The following is an 11490-nucleotide window of genomic DNA, read 5'->3' as shown; positions in this document are numbered from 1 at the left end:
AGCACAAATGGGTTCCTATTTACTGAAAAGCTGAGCTGTGCCCAGCCCTGCAGTAGCCTCTAGGGATACAAAAAAAGAACATTTGGGGGGGTTGAAGTTTCTTAGAAGACCTCCGCGCAGTCATCTTTAATTTGGGAGATGTCTTTCTGTTTCAGAAGTACTTTCCTAACTGGAGGAGGGGGAATTTGGATTCATCACCTTGTGTAACAGGAAGAAAAACTCCCAAAATTTGTCTTTGCCATAATTTCTCTGAAGAGCTTTTCAAAGAAATAAAACGTCAGTGGTTTATCAGGTAGACATCAAGGTTGATGCATCTGGTACACCAGTGTGGGAAATCCTATGGTGATTCAAGACCTCTAGGATTCTGTGGTTCCCAGTAAGTCCCCAAGCATACTGCTAACCACTAACTGTCCACATTTAGCATAGAGTGAGAGTATAATGGCAAACCACACAGCTGGCAGCAGAGAAAAAGCCCTGACCTGCGTCGCTAGACCCAGGCTAGAACACTTCGATTCTGGGTGAAACACTTAATCCTGAGCCTGAGTTTCCTTACCATAAAATTATGATTTTTTTTTTCTTGATTAACCTCTCTCAAATAAGAAAATGAGTGGGAAAATCCTCCAGACCCTGGAAACCACTATGCCGATGGAACTCTGGTTCTGACATGTAGCAGAAGCTCCATTGTACCATTCATTCAACAGCTGCTTCTGCATGGCTACCAACACTGTGCTATATGCCAGAGACACAGAGAACAACATTCTAGTCACCATCCCAGCCTTAGCAAGCACACAGTCTGCTTCTAGCAATTTATTCCCGGGAAGTAATTCCACAGAATTTTCAGGAAGATGATTTTCAGAATATCTGCAGGAAGATGATATCTGTAACAACAACAATAAAAACTGGAAACAACCCAGCAGGATGGTTTCATAAAGTATGCATCCTAACATACGGATTTAAAAGAATATCCAGTCCACCCATACCTATACCCGGGCAGGGTCAGCCTTTGGAGGTGGTATTTGGTTAGGAGGCGGCTGGTGGCCTGGCCCTGAGGAGGTAGCTATTTGGAGGTTAAGACAAAGGGATATGTGATGGTGAGAGGTCACAAAGGACAGTGGAGGATAAATGCAGTGGTGCAAGGAGGCTTAGGCAGAAGCCCTGTAGGGAGATGGGCAGTGGCCTTCACTCCCTCTCTCAGGAACACGATTTGTGGCTGGTGGAGCTATCTTGAAAGAAGAGAACCATGAGCAATGAATGTGTGTTACCTTATTACACCGCCCACAGCTACCGTTCAATGGGTGTGTTCAATACCTCCATGGGGGACCTGCAACGACAACTGTACAGAGGAGGAGAGTATGACATTTTCAAGTACGCACCAATGTTTGAGAGCGACTTTATCCAGATCAGCAAAAAAGGAGAGGTGATTGATGTACACAACCGTGTCCGAATGGTGACTGTGGGCATCGCATCTACCAGCCCTATCCTCCCGCTGCCTGACGTCATGCTGCTGGCCCGGCCAGCTAGAGTCTGTGAGGAGCATGCCGGGTATGGCCGGCCTACCAAGGGGAGAGGTCGCAAGGCCACAAAGACCTTAGAGCTCACCAGACTCCTCCCCTTGAAGTTTGTCAAGATCTCCATCCATGACCGCGAGAAACAGCAGTTGCGCCTGAAACTTGCCACTGGCCGTACTTTCTACCTGCAATTATGTCCCTCCTCAGATGCCCGAGAAGACCTCTTTTGCTATTGGGAAAAGCTAGTTTATCTCCTGAGACCACCAGTAGAGAGTTATACCAGTACCCCAACCCTCCAAACTGGGGACCTAACAACCACATCATTGTGTTTGACAGATGACGACAAAAGCACAACGGTAAGCATTTACTGAGACAAAAAAATGGGGACAGAGTTCTTTGAGGGATTAGCTAAAAGCTAGTCCTACAAAGCCTTTGGTGCTCTCTGAGGCTCAGCTGAGAAATGTGTTATATTTGAAAGGGCTTGGGCCAAACAGGTCCCTGGGTGGTACAAATGGATTGCCCCCAACTACTAACCTAAAGGTTGGCAGTTGGAACCCACTCAGTTGTGCTGTTGAAGAAAGGCCTGGCAAGCTGCAGTAGCAGGGAGAGCCACAGGCCATAAAGATTATAGCCAGGAAAACCCTAAGGAGCAGTTCTACTCCTTAACACATGAGGTCGCCATGAGTAGAATTGACTCAATGGAAACGGGTGTGATTTTTGGTTCTCAGGGTCAAATGAGCCACCACTAAGGGACTTCCTACATTAGGGAGATTCTGAGTGCTTCTCCAAAGTGTTCCATAAGGCTGAATTTCAGAGAACCCCTAGGTATCAGCTGCTCTGGCCTCATCCCCGGGGCTGCAATTCCCTCTACAGCATCCTGGTTGTCCAATCTGTTTGAATACTTACTATCCCAGCCCAGGAAGGTTCAACTATTGTGGAACATTTTTAACAATGAGGAAGTCCTTTCTTCATTCGAGCTGTGGTCTGTTGCCCCATGAGTGCCATGTGCCAATTTTTATGGAAATCAGTATAACCTGCAATGTGCAAAAGCAATGGTACATGTGAACAATTTGTTAGTAGCCATCAAAATATAAAACATATATATCCCTAGACTCAGCAATCCCACTTCTAAGAATCTGTCTTACAGAGGTATAAGCACAAGTGTGTAAAAGTGTACAAAGGATGGGAAATTGAATTAGTGCTTTCCTGGGCACTGGTACTGTTCAAGCAACACTGAGGGGCCATTTGACAGGAGGTGCTGTAGACAGGATTCTTGCATCAAATGGGAGCTTCAACTTGATGATCTCAAAGGTTTTTCTAATTATAAGCCCTTGAGTTGCTCAGTTCCAGGATGAAAAGAGGAGCAGGCAATTCTGGTCTCACTTTCCATCTTCTCTGTCACTTGTTTCTCCTCCTGTTGGCACAGACTGCAGAGCTCCGTGGAGAAGGGGATCAGGATGAGCTCAGGCTTCGCAAGCTCCGCGAGGTGTCTGGAGCCACCTCTTCTGCTTACGCTGGGGGGGAGGGAATCCAACAAGCCTCCCACGGCATGCCTCGTATACCTCCAGCAGCCACGAAACCTCCAGGGTCTGCCACAGGATCAGCAATAGCAGGGGCAACAGCAGTCCCCACAGCAGGAACGGCAATGGCAGGGGCAGCAGCGGTCCCCACAGCAGGAGCGGCAATGGCAGGGGCAGCAGCGGTCCCCACAGCAGGAACGGCAATGGCAGGGGCAGCAGCGGTCCCCACAGCAGGAGCGGCAATGGCAGGGGCAGCAGCGGTCCCCACAGCAGGAACGGCAATGGCAGGGGCAGCAGCGGTCCCCACAGCAGGAACGGTGATGGCAGGGGCAGCAGCAGTCCCCACAGCAGGAGCCGCAATGGCAGGGGCAGCAACAAGCCCCACAGCAGGTGTGGCAGCAGCGGGGACAGCAGGCCGTACAGCAAGCACTATGAGCATCGCAATCACCAAATCTTCAGGCCCAGTACAGGCAAGTGCGGCCCTGGCAGGAGTGGCCACCAAGGGTCCGGGAGAAATGGGATCCAGCAAGGCCATGGCGGGTGCTACCAACATGTCCTCAGAGGGTGTTAACGTGGTCTTAGTGGGTGCTGCAAGCACGTCCACACATGGTAGTTCCACTGTATCGACAGCGGCTACCAATCTCTCCCCCGAGAGCAGCACAAGTGTGGTGTTTGCAGGAGTAGCCACTACCAACAAGCCTGTCACAGAAAGCACTAGACCACCCCTTGTCTCAACCTTGAAGAGCGAAGGCTACATGAGTGAGCGGGATGGAAGCCAGAGGGTCTCCCAGCCCAGCACTGAAGCCCGGAAGGAAAAAAAAGAAAGAGCAAAGAAGGACAAAAATCCCACTAGGAAAAGTTCCCATCACCGCAGGACAGGTGGGGGCAAGTCGAGCCGGAAATCATCCTCCCACCGGTCCTTAGCCAGCCGTAGAACCACGAGAGAGGACAAAAAAGAAAAAGGCCACAGCAGCATAAAGGGCAAAGGACACAGGTCCTCCTCTCGCAAAAGTGCCAGCCACAGTCCCACCCCAAAGGAGTCTAGGACAACTCACAAACTGGGGCGGACCCGATCTGCAACGAGCTCAACTTCTGTAGGTAAGAAATCCAGCAGGATTGGCTCTTTCTTCAAGAGCTTAAGAGCCATCCCCGCTTCGAGAACAGTGATGGCATCCCACGACAGAGGGGTGGACATCGTGGCCAAGACTGTGGAGAGGCGCAACATTGAGGCCAAGATGGAGAAAGCACAGGGTAGCCAGGACCTGGAGATCACAGGTACCATGACTTCTGAGACCACGGAGACGATCATCTTTGAAGCCAAATCCATTTAAATAGGAGCCAGAGCAGGAAGCTGCAATAGATACCAGGGCTTGGGGAAGTATCCCTAGGGAGCCAATTCCAGCTTTTGTTACTGCAGTTTAAATAAATAATAAAGCCATACAATGCCAAATAAAATGCTATCTTGTTTGGATTTTTATGTCCCACAGCCTGGTAGTGACCTCACAGTGGTTTCTGTGATGTCAACTGTGCTGCAGCCTGAGACCCCAGTCTTCAGTTAATCAGAGTCTTATCGCCTACCCACGCTCAGCAGAGCCAATGTGGGTGCCTTTTCTGCCTTTGGCTCCCACCACCACCATCATCTCCAAAATCCCATTTCTTTCCCCTTCCCTGAAGGTCCCTGAATGTGGATGCTTACTCCATAGATGAAGCAAAGACAGGTCTCATGTCCCTCAGGTGATAGTCAGTGGAGGGATATTCAGGCGATATTCATCAGTATTTACAGGAGCTTTGGTGGCCAGTGGTTAAGCACATGGCTATTAACCAAAAGGCTGGAAGTCTGAATCTACCAGCCACTTCTTGAAAACTGTATGGAGCAGTTCTACTCTGTCCTACAGGGTCTCTATGAGTCAGAATTGACTCGATAGATACAGGTTTGGTTTGGGTTTTTATCATCTAGATCAAAGAATTGGCAGACCACAGCCTGAGGGCAAATCTTGCCCAGCTGGCCTGTTTTTGTAAATAAAGTTTTATTGCAACATAGCCAAGCCCATATATTCTATGACTGCTTTCACACTAAAATGACAGGGTTGAGTAGCTGTCATAGAGATTATACCGTGTGCAAAGTTGAAAATATTTACTCTCTGGCCTTCACAGAAAAAGTTTGCTGACCCCTGATGTAATCTTAGCAAGCCCCCACCTAGGTATATGCCTAGGAGAATGTTTATTGTAAAACAATTTGTACTAGCAAAACGCTGGCATCAGCCCAGATATTCATCAAACAGAACTGATGAACTGTGGTATATGCAAGCACTGCATACCACACAACAGTGCAAATGAGTAGCAGCAAACCATGTCAGCACAGGTGACTCTCATACAATGTTGTATAATAAAAGCAAGTCAGAAAAAATACATATGCTTGGGGTATACATTTGCTAAATGTGTAGAGAAAAATAAGGGAGTGATAAATACAACTCATAGTAAGTATCTATGGGGTGGAAAGAAGGGAGATACAATCCAGAAGGCACACAAAGGGGCTTCAATAGAATTGTTCTGTTTCTTAAGCAAAGGTGTACCCACGGGAGTTTTTTTTTTTTTTTTGAAGGTGGACACAGAGAATATTATTATGTATTTGTACAACTCAATCCTGGTATTCTTTAAATACCAAAGCAAGCTACATAATCTAACATATTTTACATGAAAATAAAAATATTGTTTTCAACTATTAAGCCCTATTTTTTTTTTATTGTACTTTAGATGGAGTTTTACAGAACAAACTAGCTTCTCATCAAACAGTACACACATTGTTCCAGGACACTGGTTAACAACCCCACGACATGTCAACACTCTCCCTTCTCAACCCTGGGTTCCCTATTACCAGCTTTCTTGTTCCCACCTGCCTTCCAGTCCCTGCCCCAGGGCTGGTGCGCCCCTTTGGTCTTGTTTTGTTCCATGGGTCTGTTCAATCTTCGCCTGAACAGTATACCTCAGGAATGACCTCATTACTGAGCTGAAAGGGTGTCCGGTGCCCATATTCTCAGGGTTTCTCCAGTCTCTGTCAGGCCAGCAAGTCTGGTCTTTCTCCATGGGGGGTTATTACTATTATTGTTTTTCAACATCTCTGAAATCAGGATGGTTTTTAAATTGTTGTCAGCCAGTTAGCAGCTGTGATGTCATTGTCACTGCCTTATAAATACCTTAGCCAATTTATTTACGATGTATTTTCCTTTTTATATATGCACAAAGTGACAAGTGACAAATATCTAAGTCTGAATGATCTCTTTCAATAAGTATAAAATAATTCTAAGTGACATAAAAAAGAATATTCAGAATATAGAAATCTGGAAAATGCTTATATTTAGCAACTCTCTTCAAAGTCTTTGACCTGAGGCCCCAAATTTACATGTTTAGGGATATTGGTAAGGCACAATAGAATAACCCAAAATAGCAGATACAAATCAGCTATGTAAATTATGCATGCATGTGGAAAGTAATTCCAAAATTAAAAAAAATCATACAACTTTGGAAATGAGATTATAAATTTTAAAACATATAAAAATATCACAGTCCTTTCAATTAAAAAAAAGTTATAAATTACATTAGTCTATGAAAGTCATTAAATGTTTAAGAGCAGATGATCAAAGTTGGATTTGAGAAAAAGGATTCTGAGAATTATGTGTGTTTGTTATGAATTTAGATGGCAACTGCCCAGCCTTTTAATTCTTTGCTCATTCTCCTCTGTGAAAATGCCATCTATTACGACAGAAGTTGGGTTTTGAGCAAAACTTAGGGATCTTCCCTGCAAATCAAATGTGTGTGGTAGAGGTGGTAAAAAAAAGGATGTGACAAATGGGGGCCTCTGGCCTTTGGTGGCTTGGGGGAGGTCAGGGGCAGCCCTTCTCAGGATGTTTTAGTGGGTGGCTGAAAAATCCCACCTTGTGATTTCTATTACACAAAGACCCACACATGCTGGGGATCAGGGCGCCTTTGGAAATGACTCTTCAAATAGTGGGTGTGGGTAGAGGGAAAGGGAGAGTGTTATGGATTGAACTGAGTCTCCCAAAAAGATAACCCTTGGTATTGTGAACATGACCTTGTCTGGAAAATAGGGTCTTTGAAGATGTTATCAGCTAATATGGGGTCATACTGGAGTAGACTGAGTCCTAATCCAATCTGAGTGGATTTCCTCTGGAGATTTCAGAGGAAGCATGGCCTGGCAACACACTGTTGGGCAGCCTGCAGAACCAAGAGACACCCATTTTGTGATACTTTGTTATGACAGCCCCAGGAAACTCATAGTTTCTCATGCAGGTTCTCAAAGTTGGAAGGCCTTTGGGGAAGCCACTTGGGAATGTGAGTGGTTGGCACACACGCTACAGGACACAGGCAAAGAGAAACTCTTTTCAAAGCCTTTGACCTGGAGCCCCAAATTTACGGCTATGTCAGAAGCTGAATTATCCTAGCTACAAACAGACTCATCTCATGATTTTGTAGGCCACTATCTTAGTTAACTAGCACTGCTATAATAAAAATACCACAAGTGGATGGCTTTAACAATGAGAAATTTATTCTCTCACAGTCTAGGAAGCTAGAAGTCTGAATTCAGGGTGCCATCTCCAGGGGAAGGCTTTCTTTCTCTGTCGGCTCTGGGGAAAAGTCCTTGTCATCAATCTTCCCGTGATCTAGTAGCTTCTCAGTGCATGAACCCTAGGTCCAAAGGACGTGCACTCCTGGCTCTTCTTGCTTGATGGTATGAGGCCCTCCTCCCCACCCCCATCCATCTCTCTGCTCACTTCTCTCTCTTATATCTCAAGATACAACTTAATCTTATAGATTGAGTACTGCCTTATAGCTGCCTCTAATCCTGCTTCATTAACATCACAGAGATAGGATTTACAACACAGAAGAAAATCACACCAGATAACAAAATGGTAGACAATCACACAATCCTGGGAATCATGGCCTAGCCAAGTTGATACACATTTTTGGGGGACACAATCTGTAACAGCCACAATGCTACCCTTTGTCCTTCTCCTAGTTTTGCCTTATGCTTTCTCCACCTTCCCTCAAAAAAGGGTCTTCTTCAATATAAACCTAGTTTATCTGCATGCAGGGTGTTAGTAAGCAGACCTATATCTCACACAAATGCCACTGAAGTCAGGTGGAGGTGGGGACTTGCCCACCACACCGTGCTCTGCCATGCACTTTCTCTGCATTTCCTTTTCTATCTTGACAGTTCATCTAGAGACGCATGTATAAATACCTACGTGTTAAAAGCAACAGGCCTCTTCCTCCTGAGGGAGATATCAATTGGGGCATCAAGCCAATACACTCTATCAGATAAAGATCAATATTTTTGTCAACAATATTCACCATGGTAATGATTCTGCTGCTGCAAGTGCAGCGAAGGACTGGATGATTGGTTGATTACTAACAAGTGTCCCAGGCTTAAAGTCTGAGTTTCCTAGCATACACATACACAAAGACAACAAAGGGGATCTTTTGCCAAGAACAAAATAAGAAGATAGCTAATGGGGTTGACGTGATGAAGTGGAATGGGAACACATGCTATGGTGGGAGAAAGAAAATTGCCTCTATATTGAAGGCAGGTCATCACGACAGGCAGGGCAAGAGCAGTAGAGAAGGCATCAGATGGACAGGCTGTGCAGGGCTTTGAGGTCCATGTGAAAGATCCTGACCTCTGTCCTTAGAGTAATGGAAAGCCACTGAAATGTTTTAGGCAGAGGAGTGACTTGATCAGATTTACACTTTGGAAAGGTCACTGTGGTTGCTGTGGGGAGGAGTATTTGGGAAAGGGGTTGCTAACAGGTGGCCTGATGTCACTTCCTATTTCTGAGATGCAAGAACTCCAAAATGCAGAGATAGAAGGGAATGTTTTGAAAGACACCTTCCATTTGAAATACCCATGTGGGGTTGACACTGATGTACCACCAGACAACCCTTCAACAAAGGACTTGTGGCTCCAGCTGTTGGAAGTTCTGCCAACAGACAGCCTTCGCTGGCAGTGAGTTACAAAACTGCCTGCTGAAGAGAGGTGCCTTACACAAGGTGATGCTCCCAGAGCAGCCCACATCAAGAACCGATCAACTCTGAAGGGCCATTCTAGTTCCAGAACTCCCCGTATGGCATGCATCACAACTCAATCTCTCCCTTTGTGCTTTTGCTTCCGTCCTTTCCTTTCCACATGTCTTGGTCCTAAGAACACTCCTTATTCAACATCCTGCCCTCTAAGCTCCTTCTCAAAATCTGCTTCTTGGAGAAAACAACTAGTGACACTGTATTAGTGTAATGTGGACTCCATAACCATACGAGAAAAGCTCATGATAACCAGAAAACCTGTAATGTAGCATATACAATTTTGAATGTAAATAATTTAAAAATACAGCATATTTCCTCACTGAAAAAACAATGTCTGTGGTAGAATATTTGGAACGTGTGGACATGAAAACAAAGGAAGCAAAAAATCTCATGGTTTCAATAATTCACTACATGCTCAAAAATGAAATACGGAGCAGACATACTGTTTCCTATCCCTCCCACTAAATACAACTACAAACCCTGGCACAGTATACATAACTAACATCAGAAGACTCTGAAAGATGGAGAGAAATCAAACCAGTTAGAGACCCTGGATAAGTTCCCAGGGTTTTCTTTGCCCCATATATCCCAGACATTTTTTCTTTTAACAAGGGAAAGAAGTAGTGGTCTGAACTCATAAAAACTGTCTCCATCCTTTGGAGGCCTTTGGAGGTCCAGTGTTCTAAGAGAAACTCATTTTGGCCCAAGGCAGAGTGGAACAATGTAGATAATGCCTTTCTCAGATAACTGCAGAGAAGAAGCACCTGCTCTTGGAATGGGTTGGCCCACCGTTGTCCACAGCACTTGGCACAGTAGCTGACATTTACTATGTGATCAATAAATATTAGATGAATGAATGAATTTATTAAAACCAGATGCTTTATTAAACTCTAAGAACGCGTTGCCATTTACCTTCAGAAAAATAACTCTGGCCTTTGAATGTAAGAGTGTTATGGAAGGTCTACCCCTCTTAGAATAATGGTATATGAACTACTTACTGATCCTGTCTTTATTTAAAGTTGTAATCTTTTTATCCATCATGAATTTTTTTGCATTAATTTTGATTTTTTAAATATTACATTCAAATATTATTTACCCTTAATTTTGCACCTGAGGCCTCACTCACCTTACCCTAGTCCCAGTCCCGATGCAAAGGGACACTGAAAGCAGGCAGCTCGTGTTTGTACACACTCAACATTCAGGAAATGTGGAGGTTTTTTTTTCTTCTTCTTTTACTTTTGTTCAGTATCCACCTTTCAACAATAATACATTCAGCACTGGCTGTGAGTGAGGCAGTGGTGGGAACTGTCAAAGCTGATGCCCAGATAAGTCAGCAACTTAGCTATAGCCAGGGAGATAAAGCAGGTACATAATTATATCTTAAGGTAGAGGAGCGCTTCCGGATACATAGAAAAGGGGCTGTAAGTGGGGGCAGAGGTAGCCTCTATTTGGGTGAACTTGGGGAAACCTTTTGGAGAAGGTCACATTTGAGACAGGCTTTAAAGGGAGACCTTAAATGGGTTGGATCTAACCCAAATCTTTTTGGGGAGTGTGTAGGAAATCAATCAATCAATCAGCCAACCAATAAGATGCATAGGTGTGTGATGACTCAAAGGCCTGGTATGACAATGGTATAGGTGTTTTTTCTTTGGTGAAATTCCACTTAATAATATAAATGTAGACTTTAATATCAGTAACAGCTACACATTCAAAAGGAATTTCCCGCCTTTTTGTAATATTCAAAATATATTTTACGTTCTTCAGCCTGCAAGAGATAACTAACAGCATCCATCAGTGGGGGAAACCAATCTGTTAAATGTAAGTTTCAACTGAGGGTAGTAACCAAATGCCAGGGTTAATGCTGCCCTCTGCTGCTAAGCAAAGGTGTAGCAGACAAAGCAAACTTCAGGCACCCCCCACCCCCACCCCGCCCCAGTCAGCTGCACGCAGGTCTGGGTTGCTGGTACTGTTGTTAGTGATAAGGTCATTAGTACTGACGAAACAACAACAAAAATGGTGAAATGGTGGGTAGGAACTGAAACTATACTGCAGACTTCAAAGAATAATGAATTAGAGATAACTCTCGCCCAAAGTGTATTATTTAAACAATATATATCAGCTGATAAAAATCACATGATAGTGTTAAAACAGCAAATGTTTATTATCCATAGATTTACCACAATTTAAAAAAAAAAAAACCTAAAAAAGCACATGATAGGAAGGAACAGGACTGAAGATGAAAAATTTCATTTGCAAGCTCCGACTCCCTCTGCCTCCTCTGAGTAATAAGCTGAGATACAATGTAATTGACTAACAGGAGCTCAGAGATATTACTACTATTAGGTATGTACCTGTTTTACCAATGC

At 44.5% G+C, this 11490-nt stretch overlaps 1 protein-coding gene across 1 annotated transcript; it reads left to right on the top strand.

Moving 5' to 3' along the window:
* The first annotated feature begins 446 nt into the window (after positions 1-446).
* Positions 447-4743, top strand: GARIN3 (golgi associated RAB2 interactor family member 3). Its single transcript, XM_003404626.3, has 3 exons — positions 447-1864; positions 2935-3055; positions 3302-4743. The coding sequence occupies exons 1-3, from the start codon at positions 1241-1243 to the stop codon at positions 4357-4359; spliced, it is 1803 nt and encodes a 600-aa protein (XP_003404674.1). The 5' UTR covers positions 447-1240; the 3' UTR covers positions 4360-4743.
* Positions 4744-11490: the final 6747 nt, after the last annotated feature.

This window comes from Loxodonta africana, chromosome 2, assembly GCF_030014295.1.
Source record: "Loxodonta africana isolate mLoxAfr1 chromosome 2, mLoxAfr1.hap2, whole genome shotgun sequence".
In the NCBI taxonomy this organism is placed as follows: domain Eukaryota; kingdom Metazoa; phylum Chordata; class Mammalia; order Proboscidea; family Elephantidae; genus Loxodonta; species Loxodonta africana.
This window is presented reverse-complemented; position numbering and strand designations above follow the sequence as displayed.